This window comes from Orcinus orca, chromosome 1, assembly GCF_937001465.1.
Source record: "Orcinus orca chromosome 1, mOrcOrc1.1, whole genome shotgun sequence".
NCBI lineage: Eukaryota > Metazoa > Chordata > Mammalia > Artiodactyla > Delphinidae > Orcinus > Orcinus orca.
Genome location: NC_064559.1, coordinates 41,289,998 through 41,307,025, shown reverse-complemented (window position 1 = coordinate 41,307,025; position 17,028 = coordinate 41,289,998). Strand labels below are relative to the sequence as shown.

The 17,028-nt window shown below is 44.4% G+C and overlaps 1 protein-coding gene across 2 annotated transcripts in view; it reads left to right on the top strand.

The window, feature by feature from the left end:
* INTS7 (integrator complex subunit 7) overlaps positions 1–16,529 on the top strand; it is a 112,165-nt gene extending 95,636 nt beyond the window's left edge. For both annotated transcript variants that reach the window (XM_033438069.2, XM_004275273.4), the window contains one exon: positions 1,984–16,529. In XM_033438069.2, the coding sequence (XP_033293960.1) occupies positions 1,984–2,271 (288 nt within the window). In that variant the 3' untranslated portion in view covers positions 2,272–16,529. The remainder of the gene's footprint in view (positions 1–1,983) is intronic.
* Positions 16,530–17,028: the final 499 nt, after the last annotated feature.

The window sequence follows — 17,028 nt, the reverse complement described above, 5'->3', positions numbered from 1 at the left end:
GATCTCTCTTGTCACAGAAGATCATAAGGAGAACTTACATAGTCAGCTTATCCCTGTCTGCAGCTCTCTGCTCATTTTGAGTTTGAAAGAACAGTAACCATGATTCTCTTTGTTCTTGTATATAGTGATTTTTACTGTTTTTAAAAAAGCATTCAAGTCGAGAAGTACTACTGGTCTTCTCATTGTTGACTTACCTCTCAAGAGGCACTGGTTAAAGTCAAGAAGCTGACGTAATAAGCCAGGTAGTACATGATTGCTTTGTAATGTTACTTGCAGTGAGTTTGCAACTTAAAATGCATCATGCGTTCAGAGTGATCAGGTTGCCTACTAGGCCTATTTCTGGTCCTTTTAAGGAAGTTCTTGTTTGGTGTGCATATTCTTTACGGAAATAAAAATCCTACAGAAGTTGAATGTGCAAGCAAAAAACAAAAAAGGACTTATAAATAATTTTAAGATCTTGAATTTGTGGTGACTTCATTTCATTAATGTTACAGATCGGTGTCTCTGGAAAACTGACCTCATGATAACTGCTTATTGAGACACGAAGCTTCAGGGCACATTTATATAATTAGTTACACAACAGAAATACACACATACACATAGAGCAATCTAATCAAATATTCATTCTGATAACCTGTATATGCATTCTTAGAATGTCTCTCTTGACATACTTCATCTTGGGTACAAGAAGAGATACACCTGCAGGTGTTACTCTGTTCTTTGAAGGACAAAGGTATGAGTATCTAGCTAAATACATAAACGAATGCATAAATCTGTGTTTCATAATATGTTGTACTGCCCATCTGAACAAAACACTGATTTTTAAGTAAGCAACATGCAAGTTCTAAAGTTAATTGGTTAAAGGAGGGAAGAATCACTACATTACTTAAGTAATATAAAATCAGACTACCTAGGAGGGGAAAAACCATATATTTGCATAGCGTTATGTTCTTTTTTAGTCTTTCAGATTTTAAACTCACTGAAACAGGTGGTTGCATCCAGTTTCTTTAGAATATCTCTTCACAGGTTAAAGAAAGATGGGAATTGGAGTTGGGGTTGGGTGAACAAGGAGAGGGGAGGAGAAATTTCTCTTTTACCCTCTTAGGGTCTCCAGCTAGGCCTAAGATTGAACTGACCTTAAGGCAGATTAACAGGAGAAAAGCATGCCAGTTTTATTAGAATTTTACATATATATGGGAGTCTTCACAGGAGGATGAAGACCCGAAGAAGTGACCAGAACAGAAAGCTTAGATACCTTTTAGTCACACAGATGATGAATTCCTGACAAAATGGCAATACAGAGGGTTTGGGGCTAGGGACAGTAAGTAAAATGACTAGGAGATCTGTTGGGGCATTGGGGGAGACTAGTGGAAGACACGGGTTATTTTCTTAGGTTGGTTCGTACAGATCCATCTCAACATCGATTCCCAGTCTCTGGTGATAGTCTTCTCTTTTTTGGTGCAGGGAGGTTTACCTTTCTCATGGAAAATTTGATTTATGTTTTAGGTAAAAAGGGGCAGGTCAGAGAGCCCTTTCTGTACCTGTTGTTTTTCAAGTGCCTTTAGCTCAAAATAACCGCTGTGCCACAGCAGCGTATTTGGGGTGGCGTGTTCTGAACTGCTTCCCAAGGCAGAAAGGCCAGCATCAGAGGGGCTGAGAAAGCTCCTTCTACTCAAGCTCCTTCCAGTGAGGAGGCAGTGTTACCTGATATTAAGAGTGCGGGCTCTGGAGTTAGCCAGACTCTTGACTCCAGTCTAGAGTTTTGTTATCAGATGCCAACATCATCACTCATTAGCTGTATGACCTTGGAGAAGTTAGTTAACCTCCCCACCTCAGCTTCCTCGTTCGTGAAACAAGGATAATATTAGTACCTACCTTTTGGTTGTTTGCAAAGATTTAAATACCACCTAAAACAGGTCCTGGCTCGCAGCATGCACTCAGTAAACGTTAGCTATTGTTATTTCACGATTTTTTTCGTTCCAGATACCCATTGACAATATGACCAATGAGATGGAGCAGAGGGTTGAGCCTCATAATGATTACTTCAGTACTCAATTCCTGTTGAACTTCGCTATCCTTGGCACACACAACATTACAGTGGAATCTTCCGTGAAAGACGCCAACGGCATCGTATGGAAGACTGGTCCCAGAACCACCATATTTGTAAAATCCCTGGAAGACCCTTATTCGCAGCAGATTCGCCTGCAGCAGCAGCAAGTCCAGCAGCCGTTACAACAGCAGCAGCAGCGAAATGCCTACACGCGGTTTTAGCCGTGCAACAGAGGCACTACAGACTTTCCAGGAACTGAGCAAATTAGCGAAAATAGTTTGCTTTTTCATATGGATAAAGGTACAAAAGTTAGAATATGGAGTCCGTTTATTCATTGGTTTCTGTGATAGAACATTCTGAAAAAAAATTTTTCTTAAAAATTTACTTGGAGAAATCATTGGGTTCCTAACTAGAAAGATTTTTTTCCCCTTATTTCTTCTTAAACCAAGTCCTTCATCTCCTATTCAGCACTTTCATTGTTTTGCTATTATTACTTTTATTTTTGCTGAGCCTTCTCTTTTTCTTTCAGGAAAAGTCACATATTGGGATCATTGAATTAGTAAATTTGACTGCTTTCCTACCAAAATATATCACTTGCTGCCTGACATAGACCTCTAATTCTGAGCTGGGCCTTTGGAAGTTCTGACCAGTATGTGCCGGGTTTACCCAGGGTAGTAGAAACTGAGTACTCCCGTAGTTGGACTTGAAAGTGTCCCCTGAAACCTCCAGTGTTGTGGATTATGAGAGCCTGCAGTCTAGCAGAAAGGAAACATCCTGCCGTATTATTTCAACCGTTTACCTATCTATTCTCTGCTAAAGCAATCGTAATTTATTGTTTTAGTATTTAATTGACCCAAAAGCAACTAACAATTACATAGAAAGATTGGAAATTAATAATTTGTTTTTTCTAATATATGTGCAATTTTATGTCATACAGACTTTTTTTATTGTTTCTAAGAATGAAAAAAATCACATTTAATGTTAGGAGGGCAGATCTTTTCCTTTGATTGGTTTAGATTCTTCTTGGCAAGTTAGGTAATGCTAAACTTGATTGTCTAGAAACAGCAGTCTCTTTATAATACACCCTCAGTTAGTTGGAATGCTCAGGGAATAGAAGTTTTCTCGTTAGCCAGAAAACCCCCTTTTTCTCTATGTCAATACTGGTTGAAAACCATTATAAAATATAATAATAATACACTTTCTTAACACAGTATACTACATGTAATTTGACTGTTCTTTCTTGATTTGGGATTGTTCAGTGCTTCGGGGTCATGATTTCTAGACATCAGGGATCACAGGATTGCAGACACTGCTCCCAAGGTGAAGCGCAGGGCACATTCCTTGGAAGTTTCCTTTTAAAATAAATCTCTCAATTGCTTTGCTCGTTTTGCCGTTTTCTCTTTAAAGTCGACATTGGCTCAAAGGAGGGATAGAGTTTAAAGGGAAAAAAATGAGTTTGGGGGATTTGTGTGTGTGTGTAATGTGGCCTCTAGGGGTGAAAGAGATTGGCAGGCAACTCGTGTCCCTCTAAGATCTCTTGGCTTCATGAGCTATTGTCCCAGCACAGCACTTCTTCTGCCAGTGGCCAGGGCATTGTCATAAAACGTGTGTAAATCTACAGTGTCCACTGTGGTTGATGTCCAGATGTACGCAGTACATGATGTGCACAGGCATGACAACATCTGGGAACATAAGCCTTAGGAAGAATTGCTAGAGAGTAGTGGGGGACGTGTGCAGGACCTCTTGCCCTTCTACCAGGTGTGGAAAGAGCTGACCGGAAAGCCTAGGTTCCACTGTAGGCTCCAAAGAGTTAGCCCTGTGACCTGGGCAAGTGTCATCATCTCTGTAGATGGAAGTTTCTTTGTCTGTAAAATGACTGGATTAGACAGGACCTCTTGACTCCAGTCTAGAGTTTTGTTATCTGAAAGACTAAAGACAAAAAAAAAAAAGTTCTTTCTTAAATTGAAAAAATCTTTTTTCTTTTCTTTTCTTTTAAAGTGGCTATTTTCAGAATGAAATTTTACAATGTTAATTTTAGGTTTCTGGTGCTGTTTCAAGGCAGAATTGTCTGAAAAGAAGCAAATTTTGTAAACCACCAATTCCCCCAGTTCACTTTGAGACCTTCCCGTATTTTATGTTCTTAAAAGATAGGCTTTTGATAGCTGTAGTTATAAACTGATTGATTTGGTATATTATAGAGCCCCTGGCACAAATTGGAAAGGAATTATTAAAATAAAAACAAATCCAAACAGTTTGGAGTGAAAAGTAACTCTGCGAAGCAAAAAAGGCTATTTTATTTTAGGATGTCCATTAGATCTGGAATTAGGACACTGATTTTATTTTTGGTATAATATCTACTGCATTTTTGGCATCGACTGTTAAACAGTTATTTGAGGTGGGGGGAAACTGTGTTTATAATTTCAACAGTACACTCATGAATGAAAAGGAAAAGAATACTCAAGGAAAGATGCAGAAAAGAAAGATAAACATACTGATTATGAAGTGAACATGTTCCCTGATTTTAGAAATATGAGTAATAAGGGCACTGGCTGATTGATTTAAGAAGACAGGACTGATTTTTCCCAGTATTTAGTGACTTTGCAGTATAACCTGGTGGCTAAAAGCCCAACCTTTGGAGCCACTCTGTCCAGTTCCAAACCCTAACTCTACCTAACTTTGTGGCCTTGGATGAGCTACTTAATCTCTCTATGCCTCAGTTTCCTTATTCCCCAGATCAGGAAGCATAATAGTGCTCCATGGGTTAGGTGTGAGGATTAAGCAAGTTAATACAGAATTGATATATATAAAGCAGTTAGAATGTGCCTCGCACATAGTAAGCAGATACACATGAGTGTTTGCTGTTATTATTACCGCTATTACTATCCTCCCTAGTATTCTTTTTCACAGTGTTAGATCAATTCTTTTTTTTTAACAAGTTATTTTATTTTATTTTATTTTATTTTTTTGGCTGTGTTGGGTCTTTGTTGCTGTGTGCGGGCTTTCTCTAGTTGCAGCGAGCGGGGGCTGCTCTTCGTTGTGGTGTGTGGGCTTCTCATTGCAGTGGCTTCTCTTGTTGCAGAGCATGGGCCCTAGAGCATGCGGGCTTCAGTAGTGGCAGCATGTGGGCTCAGTAGTTGCAGCTCACATGCTCTAGAGCGCAGGCTCAGTAGTTGTGGCGCACGGGCTTAGTTGCTCCGCGGCATTTGGGATCTTCCCAGACCAGGGATCGAACCCATGTCCCCTGCATTGGCAGGCGGATTCTTAACCATTGCATGACCAGGGAAGTCCATAGATCAGTTCTTAACCTTAGCATTTTATTTATTCAAAATAAAAGTTACCTTTTCTCTGCTAGTCAACACACATTTAAGCTATCTTCCCTCATATTCATTTTGGGTACCTTGATTAAGAACAAAATAGCTTAATGTTGACCTAAACAAAATGGAATTTCTGTCTACTGCAGTGCTGAAATCCTATTTAATTAAAATATTTAAAGAAAAACGTACAAAGAAAATTATGAAAATACTTTCCAAAAGTACTGATTACCTTCAGTAGTAACGGCCATAGTATATTGACTATTTAGAAACTAAAGTACTATTGTAGTCCAACTTAAACTAAGAGATCTTGTGATGTGGCTTTCCGGCTCAAACCCACCAAGGTAGCAGGTAATTTGCAACTGAAGGCTGTCAGTCACTTTTCACATTGAAATATGATTCAGAGAAGAACAAAACAGCCAAACAAGATCTTCAGTCTAGGGTCCCAGAGATGTCAGTTTAAGTTCTATTTATACGACTCACTTGCCATGGATCCTTGGATAGGTCACTTGATCTTTTTGTGCCAATACATGCCAGCAGTATACTGAGAATAAGATGACCCTGCCATCTGGTATACAGAGTATATGCAGAGCTGTCTGACAGAACTTTCTGAGATGATGGAAATGTTCTAAGTCTGTACTATCCAATATAGCCACTAGCCACATAGAGCTGTTGAGTATGTAAAGTAAGCCTAGAGTAACTGAATCGTTTATTACTTTTAATTCAGTTAAACTTAAATAGCCTCATGTGGCTACTGCCTGTAGAACTGGACAGTGCAAGAGTAATAAGTGAAGAAATGAGATTCACTACTACCTTAGGACCTAGATAGTCCTTAAGTAGGTTTCTAGATAAGGTGTCTACATTGGAGTTATTTGATGCACCAAAGCTTTCACGTGGAAGAGTGTGGATGACAAGGAAGGTATCGGGGGTTCGTGTGTTTGCTTTGCTTCAGATAATACAGTACTGTGTTGCTCAACCACCTAGCCCTGTTCTCTCTATAATGTGCCCTTGGATTTAGGTTTTATCAGTCACCAACAGTGAAAGTATGATGGGAGTACTGAGAAGTCCCAAAGTCTGGTGAATTGGCTTAGATTTCCTGCCAACAGCACTCCAGGAGGCTGTGGTCTTCCTTTCCATTTCTTGCCCAGGAACACAAAGACCTTTCCATGGGCTGTGTATTTTATTGGCTTAACTGGCATTAGTCCACTATCCTGTGGTGCCTCCCAGTCTACTCACTCTATGAGCAATTTGATGTTTAATTGTAACAGATTTAAACAGTGTAAGTCATGTTTTTTTTCTTAAATAACATACCAAGATCTGGAGTCATTGATTTTCACAGTATAATGAAGAATGCGAAATGTAAATTTACTTATTTCAAATCTACTACAGTTACAAAATATCTTTTCAGTCTATATCTTTTCCCTTATCCTCCTGCTTACTTGCTAATCTCTCCCAGAGCAGTTCTCTCCTGCACAGTCCAGTTTGTTGTGCAATAATTGCGTTCTTTGCTTATTATTTAGGTCTAGTTAAAGATTGAGACTTGGTGAAATGAGTTTGGGGATTGTCTTCTTCATAGATCATGACTACGGGTCTAGCTTTTGTCTAGTGATACTTAGCTGGCAAACTGAGACTAAAAATCTTTTTATTGTTGTTTCCAGATAATTTTTTCTTAATAAAATTATAAATGTGAGATAATACCAAATGAATCAGAACAATCAGGAAAATGAACATCTACCCAGTACCCTCAAAATTCAGATCGTAAGCAGAGAAGAAATACTTTCTACCTTTTGGTTTTCTCGGGAGATTTCGTTTGTGGATTTTGATGAAGCTTATTTGTGGCTTATTTGTATTTTAAAGAAAGAAATTTAAAACAGAAGACTGTGACAAGTAAAATAGAACTGAGTTAGACTGAGGAATTATGAGAAGATACCAGTGTTTGCTTTTCCTGTTTCCTAAGATCATGGAAAGTGAAAGTAGGCCAGGCTGCCTCAATTTCTACCACTCCCACCCCCAGCTCCCCCATTGGAAGCAGTGAGGCTAAAGATGCTTTCTGTTTATGTGTCGTCTCACACTTAAGAGATGAGCAAAGTGATGGCGACTTGTTAACACTTGTGTCCCCCATCCTTGCTTTCCCCTCCCACCTAGCAAAGGCAGCCGGTCCTGTGATTAGGAGGGTTAGTTCTGAAATCCCCCCAGCCCCTTCTCCCACTTGACAGGAGAGGCAGATGAAAAGGCTACTGTAGAAGTGCAAGTTGGGGAGAGGGGCTTTCCTGACAATGCCGGGCCCTGAACTGGGGTGAGAAATGCAAAAGGAAACTGACAGGGAGACCCCTCAAGCAACTTGCCGTCTCATTTGACAGAAAAGACCTATTTTTAGAGAATGTGGAGAGGGCTTTATAAAAGCTGTTGACAGAGCACAAAAGATGCCATTTCTGAAATTCTAGTAGCACCCCCCTTATATGTAACAGGACAGGCTCTTAGGTAATTAGAAAACTGGCCGTCATGTGGCATTTTCTCCTTTTCCAGCACTTCAAATGCAGTGTCCTTTCCTCCTCAGAGAGCCTCTTTTTGACATAAGCAGAGACAGTTGGGTAGCTACTACTTGGAAGCCAGAGAGGAACAAAAGAGCATTTGGAAAAAAGGTACACTCCTAAAGTGTGAAGTCAGTATTTAGCCTTGAGGGGATAGGAGCTTACACTCAGAATTAAATATTGTCTCCTGTTGCAGAAACTACTGCTTCTGGCCAGGCCGTTGGAGGACACGAACCCCTCAATGTCACGTTTCAAGGTATCAGGGCATTAGGGAGAAATGACTGTAATCACAGAATCACTTAAGCAAGATCATATCTGTCCTACTTAGTGGTTACAGTGTCCCCCGGGATGCTCAAGAGAGTATTAGCCCTGCCTAGAGTTGTCTCTCTCAGGGAGTAAGCACGTCTGGAATCTCCTTGAGGGCCCTTGGTGCAGGAGGGGGCCCACGCGTCTCCCCCAAGCACCGCCTCCCCCTGCCTCTCTCCCCTGCATGCTGACCAGGTTAGCTGATGGAAAGCACTTTTCCTTCATCCTAAGCACCAAGGTAACTCAACTGACATCACAGGGCACTGTAGCTCAGTCAGCATTTGTCCATTCGTCTGAGCAGGCGTTTGTGAGCTCAGATTTCTCAGATCTGTGCAAAAGGCACAGCCAACAAGGACACAAACAATTTTGGAAACAGGTGATCTTTTATTCTTCACCAAATGTTGATTGAACACGTACAGGGTACCAGGAACTGGGAATACAGTCATAGACAAGTTCCCTGGGTTCACGGCCATGCCACTGCTTGTTTTTGCACAGGCTGTGGGAAACCCGCCCTGGCCTTGATTATGCCAGGGCGGCCTTAGCTTCCTTGGTAGTTGATCATTTTCTCCAGTGAAAGTGGAGAGGAATGTGTTTAGACGGGACCATCCAGATCAGAGTCGCTGCTGTTTCCTGTGTGGCCTTTGGAAAAGCTCTCTCAGCCTGAAAGTCTGCTCCTTTGGAATCTAACCATCTTCCCAGTTCACTAAACCTTTCCTTACATCCCAGCTAAACCCCTCACGGCAGTCTTAACCTCCTGCTTCAATTCTGTGTTTGAGGGTATAGAAAGCTCCCCAGAGCCTTGGTCATAGGGAAATAGCTTTAGGCAGAATGCAGCCTCCCCTGACCCCAGCTACACCACATTGAAAAACCCATCTGCCCCTCCAGACCCAGCAGAAACCCTGGCCCTGATTACTCCAACCAGACATGGTGCTCCGTCTCCCTCTATGACCAGTATCAAATCCAGTCTCGTGTATGTTCTGCTGCCTGACTCTTGGGGTTGACATGAATGTGGACAAATGGTGGCTAAAATTACCATGTCCTGTTAATGGGAACAAACACCTGTGTCCACTGTCCCACACCCCACGTCAGCCCCCTGGCTGTTCTCCGAGTCTCTATTTACTCTCATAAAATCTCTGTGAGCCTTGGCTTCTTCGTCTGTGAAATGGGGCTAATACCTGCCTGTTGAAGAGTTGTGAGGATTAAAGGTAATAATACATGCACAAAGCCGGCTACTGGCGGGCCCACCAAACGTTGCTTGCCTTCCGTGTCAGTGGTGGAGTGGCCAGCGTGGCCTGGTGGCCCAGAGAACCCTGGGGAAAGAAACGTCAGCTTCCTAAAACAGTAATGTTTCAGATCATCTCTGCCTTAATGATGATGTCCCAGGTTTGAGGACTTCAAGGGACAAAAATTGACAGCTGAGAGGAGGGGGGTGGTGAAGAGGTTATGTTTTCTCTCGCCTCCTAAGTGTGTCTCTGTGTGTGTATGAGATATGTGTCTAGGCAGGGAGAAGAGCTGGCCTACTTTGGAGGATGGGGGACTGTCCTTCACAGTGTTGCCTCCTTCCTGTTGCCACTACCGTCACCCTAGTTCACAGCCTCATTATATCTTCCTGGAATATCACTTTCACTTCCTGTTTTTCCTGCTGCTAGTGTCTGCCTCCTCTGAGTAATCCTTATTCCCACTGCTTCCCAGTTCACTCATCTGGTCCAAAATCATAATTCCCATTGGGTTCCCTATACAGCCTGAATTCTTCAGTATATCATTTAAAACCCTCCACAGTGAGACTCCAGCGTGGCAGCCAGGCCTCACCTCTCACCCCATCTCTGTGTGTATCCCAGCCTGTAATAAAACTAGCTTCCTGGGCATCCCACGAGCTTGGTTTGCACACTCTCACCATCGTGACTTTGTTCATATTTTCCCACCACCTGAAAACTCTTTTCCATCACTGAAACCCTTGTCGATCCCTCCGTGTTCTGATTCTCCAGCCAAGCCCAGGGTTCCTCCATGACCTGTATCATGTTCAATCTTGTGTGGAGCAGTTAGCCTGCCTGGCCCTCGGAGTCAGCATAAAGGTGGACATGTAGTGGCTAATGTGACCATGTCCCGCTGATGAGAAAAAACGGCTCCCTCCGCCGTCCCACCCCTCGTGACTATTCTCCAGCCCCCAGCCCTGGTTCACATCCCTGTGTGGAGCAGTCCCAGCTGGTCTGCCTACTGACTCAGTGTTCACCTACTATTTCTGAGCTGCAAGCAGTGTCAAGGCAGGAGCACACACCACTGCCATTGTGGGGGGCCTGGAGTGCAGCTCAGGTTCTGATCTGAGGTCTGAGGCAGTAGGGAGGGAACCAGAGCCTAGACTTGCAAGAAAGTAAAAATTTAAATAAAAGGCCTGTTCATCCGTTTTTTGTTTTGTTATGTTTTTTCCAGCCGCGCAGCTTAGAGGATCTTAGTTTCCCAGGGATGGAACCCAGGACCCCGGCAGTGAAAGCCCAGAATCCTAACCACTGGACTGCCAGGGAATTCCCGTTATCTGTCTTTTTCTTTAGAGTCACCTTCACATTCCTCCTGCACCAGCCTTCTCTTGATCAGAATGTGGACTATGTTGTTGCTTTGGGTGATTTGGGTTTCACTGTTGCCAGCCAGCTTTTTTGGGGGCACCTTCCTCCCTCCTTCCCTTTCTCTCTCCCTGCCTTTCTTTTTCAAGGACTGATTGAGCACCTGTTATATGCAAACACTGCAGCAGGTAGAGTCCCTGCTCTCTGGAAGCTTTGGTTGGTGGTTGTCATGTGTGTCAGCTTGATCCATGTTTGTCCACAGTGCCAAGGTGCTGGGGTGCCAGTCGCACTCAGGTGAGACTTGAGCAGTCCACTCCATTGTCCTTCTCATGGACTGAGCTCGTGTATAAAGAGCTGCCTGAAAGACCCTGTGGGAGGTGGAGTGGGCAACGTAAGATGCCAAGGAAGACAAAGGCAAGGAGAGGAAGGCAGAGGTGGCTTTGGATTCTCACCACTCCAATCCAGAGCCAGGCGCAAATCAGACTCAGAGAGGGCCACGCTGATGCTTTCACTCCTCTGCGGGTCACCTGTTAGATTGCCGGCCAGCTCATGTTTTCCCCCCACCCCCCACCCCTCATCTGCTTTCCTTTATACTTCTACCCTGCGAGCTTTGGACCACAGACTCCCTTTGGATGGCTGGACCTGTGACAGGTAACCTTGGGAGTCATCCAAGACCATGTTTTTTGCTATACATACAAACAGTAAAAAAGGACAGCCCAGCTGAGTTCCTGTCCAAGGTTCCCTGAGCTGCCCTTACGTCCTTATAATGCAGTGAAATATTCATCTTTCTGCTTTTCTTTTGGACATTCCCCAGTTTGTGATCTTTCCCTAGTCAGAGACATCCACAGTGCCCTAAGGAGAAGTGGAGGGTTAAAGCAATACGCAAAGACAAAACAACCCAATGTTCAGTCTTTTTAACATCCAAAATAAGACATTGAGAGTAAAAAGGGATAGCGTTTTGGCTATAAAAACAGAAGAGAAAGAACAGTGAGATAACCATGGCTGCCGCTTTAGACGTGTTGACATTCTCATTGTTTCCTGAACCCCAGTGCATCTCACACCTCTGCACCCTTGTGGCACTTGGCATTCAGTGTGCGATGCTTCTTCTCCCCCATGGTTCTGCTTAGCAAGCTCAGTCCATCTCTGTAGATTTACCCAGGTTGAAAGTCCTCCTCTCCAAGAAACTTTCCCTGAAAGCCCACACAGAGTTGGGTGCTACCCTAGCTTTCTGGTCTACTCTCTGCTTATGTGTATCTCCCTGTGTACGTAGCTATCTCGCCTTCTGTCTAAACTGTGAACATCCAACGGGAGGATTGGGAGTTCATCTTTGCATGCCTGCTGTCCAGCATGGTGCCTGGAACATAGTAGGCAGTCATTTGAGTTGAATTACTTAATGCAGAATTCAGTTTCTAATGACCTAGCCTTAATAGAGTTAACTGGTCCTAGGAGCCTAGCCACTGAGAACTAACTGTAAACTCAAGAGCTATTGCATAACTAATGCTGGATATTTCTGGTCCTCAACTCAATAACTCAACTACTTAGGTGACCCTACTACAAAGGACCCAGCACTCAGGCAGCCTAATAATTCTGCAGCCAATGTTGCAGAGGTGCCCTTCCTAAACTAGTGGCCTAGCCCTGACCCTACAGCCTCCGAGTAGGAGTCAGAACTGGGCTGGACTCCTTTGTGACCAAGGTGAAGCTTTGTCATCCCTGTCTCTGGTCTTCAGTTTCTCTGTCCGTCGTGTGGTTGTGGTCCTAATTAGAAAGCTCTTAGAGGATCCTGAAAGGACTCTTATTGCACAGCTGCTCAAAGGGTATTATGTCACCGTGGTATAAGAGCACGGCAAATAATATGAACTAGGAATAATAAGGGCACTTATTCCCAGAAGCACATTGGTTTAAACCACAAAAGCTCCTTGGCACAGGGCTTGAGGATTGTAAAACCTGAGCAATCAACAACCCCTGGGAGAGGGGAGCCCATGCCAGCCTACCGCTGGAGAGTTCATTTGATCGTGGTGGGTGGGCCGGTGTTTTCCCTCAGGTGTTCTCACTTCGGTGAAATTTCCCTGCTGGAGTGAGCCCAGCCCATTTGCTGGGTTCTCGGGCATAGTGGCCATTGCTTCCGCATCCCTTCTGCATAAAAGAAGCAAAGAACTGGCCTTAGCAAATCTCAGTTCTTTTCATTCTCTGTAGGATGAAGACAGGTCTCTAGATAATGGAAATTTCATGGCCACTTTTGCTTCTAAAATCTATATAGCTGAAAAGTCATCTGGGCCACACCTTGACCCGCCGTTGCTACCTCTGGTCAGAAACTTGGGAAAACCAGCCAGATGCACTGTGTCTATGAAAAACAAAGTCACCATAACAACCTGGTCATCCTGGAGTGGAAAACGATGTTTAAACATGGCTCTGACAGGAAGAAGGGCAGAATCTACAAAGCAAAATAATGGTGGCTCCTGGAAGAGACAGGCACATGTGCTAGTGGCTCCAGTTTCTACCCAGGAACCTTGATGGTTGAAAGTGGGCTTGAGAACCTGCTTGCCATGTTTGCATAGGACTTTATCTGAACTGGGAAAACATCAGCTATTCATAAGAAAGAAGGAGGTGAATGTGTGTGGGCATGGGGTGCTGGTGGAGGTGAAGAGGGGGTGGCTAAAGCCCTCAACCCTGCTCTGGAAATCAGCATTAGGCATGGGTAAAGCTTCATCCTATATATACATGAAAGAAGCATTTAAACATGCAACGAGAGTCAGGGAACTTGGCCTCTGGGACCAGCTTTGCCACAAACGGACTAGGGCAAGTTGTTTTCTAATGTAGGCTGTAGTCAGGGCTCTGCTGGCTGCCCATGGCTCTCCAGGAGGTTCTGAGGACAGATGTAGGACAGGTGTGATGTGTAGGACAACCAAATAAACCTTGTCAAGCCAACGTCAAGTAAAGGCCACTGCTCACCTGGTTTACCTGGTCAGGTCACCTGACCTTGATTTCATTGGCCTGGCAGAATCCACCCAGTCCAAATACCCAGAGGAGTTATACACCTGGGGAATGTATGTAGACGACAAAAGGAAGAGGTGCGAAACACTAAATCTGTGTGGCTGAAAGAAAACTGCATTGTTTAATCATAAATTTACCCAGCCAACCATGGATGTGATATGATAGGACATGACATGACATATGATATGGGATGATAGATGATATAATGATATGATGTGTTGGCTTCCAATTTCCTTCTGACCAGAAACCTGGAAAAGCCCCTTAATCAAGCATGACTGAGAGATGGGTAGAGAGGGATAGGATTATACATGGAAAAAGAACAGAGGTCGGGGTCACCCCAAAGTGTCTGGCATCCCAAATCTGCCACTTACCATTGTGCAATTCAAGGCACATTGCTGGAGATCACTGGGTCTCAATTCTTTCATTTGTAAATTGGAGAAAACACCACTACCTCATAGAGGTGTTGTGAGGATTAAATGTCAACACAGATATAAAGTATGTAGGAAGTATTAGATGCCCAGTACCAGCAGCTACTTGCTTGATTCTTGTTTGTAATACATCCTTCTTCCTCTTGCACGTTCCAGTTCTCTCAGTCCTCTCCTGCTGTCCATGTCTCACGTCAAACTGGGCAGGAGTGTTCTTTTAAAAATTTAAGGTGCCTAAATAAGTATGGAGAAAATTCCACTGTTAGACAGTTGTCCCAACTCTTGGACAGAGTCCCAACAGAGGCCTAAGTCACCATCCCCAGCCTTTGCCTGCAGTGATGGGACAGTGGTACATGGCCACAGGGCCCCAGTTGAGGGAGGAGTCGAGCAAAGCCAGAGGGGTTGGCTGGAGATAAGCAAGGGTCAGCTGCCTGAATTAGGGATAACTCCTCATGTTGCTTCCAAGCCTGAGATACCATGATTCTTAAATCTTTCTCTGTCTACTTCATTAATCCATGTAGACCAGCTGACTCAACCAGGGTCGCATATTGAGCAATGGCCAGGCTGGGGTTAATAGCTCTGGTCTTTGAGCCATTATCACAGAACTGGCAGAGACCTTGAACCCATCCCAGTGGAAATTTCAGGGCTGTTCATGGAGCATTCGATGGGCCAACAGCATACCATGTTGATTTTTTAAATATTCCCTGATAATTTTCACATCAAATAGTTTCTGCTATGTTAATTCATTTTTTTAAATATTTTTTTTGGCATCTGTGGGCAACACAGAGTGTCCATTAAGTTCTCATTGAAGGTATTTATTTCCTTCTCTAATGACATTTCCTAACTGGAAATCAGTAGGGGGAGGCTCTGGGCAGGACGTCCTGGCTTTCGCCTTAGCTGGATGCCAGTCTGTGTTAAATCTCCAGGCCACCTGCCAGACAGTCTTGTGATTGAACTGGAGAGTAGGAAATAGTGTAAAAGTGAAGCAGGCAGAGGCCACAGGCAAGAGTAGCTTGAGACAGCAAATAACACAATGGTAAGATGAGCAGGAACAGGATCAGATCTTCCCATGAACACATGGAGGTGTGGAAAGATGAGCAACCAGAGGGGAGCAGCACCATGGAGACAGGAGGACTGGGTGTGGGCTTGAAGCAAAGAAAGGAAGTGGGGAGCTCCTTAGGGTTCACCCAATGACATTTGTCTTAGGGTTAAGTTATGGAAGCAGAACCACTATGAGTCTTATGGAATAAGGAATTTATTAATACTATAAGAATTAGATCATACACAATTGTGGGAGGAGCTGGGCAAGTAAAGAACTGAAAGTTCTTTCTTTCTTCTGAAAGTTCGGTGAAGGATCACCGAAAAGTCATTCACCAGCCATGGTGCGGGTGAACAAAGCAGAGCTTACAAGGAAGAGCAAGGCAGGGCTGGCTGCTGGACTGGGGCCACCAAGGGGCTGGGGTGCAATCTTTGGAAGGACGTGGCTCTTTGTAGCTACTGCCTCTGTGAGTTTGCAGCAAAGCATCTCATGGTATATGGGGGCGTCACTGTTGGTCAGCAGGGCCGGCAGTCACACTGGAGCGGGGAAGAGCAGGGACACACACGAGCCTGGCTGCCTCTTGGTGTGTCCCTCACCAGCTCCAGCCAACAGTGGCCTTCAGAGCGTGATGGCTGCTGTTTCACCGCCACCACCCACATGCAACTTCCCTTTTGGCCAACTTCTCACAGAGAAGGGGGTGCTGGGAAATATTACACCAGAACCTTCCAACGCTGATCTAGGAAAGACAAGAGCACACTCAGCTCACCGATACACAGAGCCTCACATTTTTGAAGTTTCAAAAAGTGTATGGTAGAGAGGAAAGCTGTCAGAGTATTTCTGTTCATCAAGACTCTGGGTTGCAAGTGACAGAAATTCTAAAACTGGCTTAAGTGAAAAAGAGGCTTTGAGGCTTTGCGGGGTGGAAATATTGGGGTAGCTCAAAGAATCCAAAGAATTCTTTGGATTAAGAATTAATCAGAGGGGGACTTCCCTGCTGGCGCGGTGGCTAAGAATCCGCCTACCAATGCAGGGGTCACGGGTTCGAGCCCTGGTCCGGAAACATCCCACATGCCGTGGAGCAACTAAGCCCATGCGCCACAGCTACCAAGCCTGCGCTCTAGAGCCCGTGAGCCACAACTACTGAGCCCGTGTGCCACAACTACTGAAGCCCGTACGCCTAGAGCCCATGCTCCACAACAAGAGAAGCCACCGCAATGAGAAGCCCACGCACCGCAACGAAGAGTAGCCCCCTCTCGCCACAACTAGAGAAAGCCCGCGTGCAGCAACGAAGACCCAACGCAGCCAAAAATAAATAAATAAATAAATTTATTTTTTTAAAAAGAGTTAATCGGAGGGAACTTAACACCATAAAACATACTCTCTTTCCTTGTTTCCATGTCTGTCTCTCACAGCCTCACCTCTGGATGGTGGCCTCATCCTCCCATCCTTCTTATGTGGCAGCTCTGGTGTCACAGTTATATAGCAATTTGACCAGAAAGAAGAGTTTCCCCACCAGCTTCATTTAGAAAAATCCCTGATTTTTTAAGGGAGGAGGGAGGGAGTTGGTCCTTAGACGAATCCTCAGACCAATTGCTGTGGCCGGATGAGTGGGCTGTTGTTACGGTTACGGTTAAGCTGGGGTCACGTGTCCACCCCTGTGGCCCCAGAGGAACAGTCCAGGGCGCTTGGATCAGCGGCCCGGAACCGTATGGAGGGAGAAAGAAGCGGTTCCCCCAAGGAAGGAGGCTCTGTCCCCAGAAGAGGGGAAGGAGGTGCTGGGCAGACAGAAGTAACAGGGTCTACCTTGGTGTCTTAGGGGC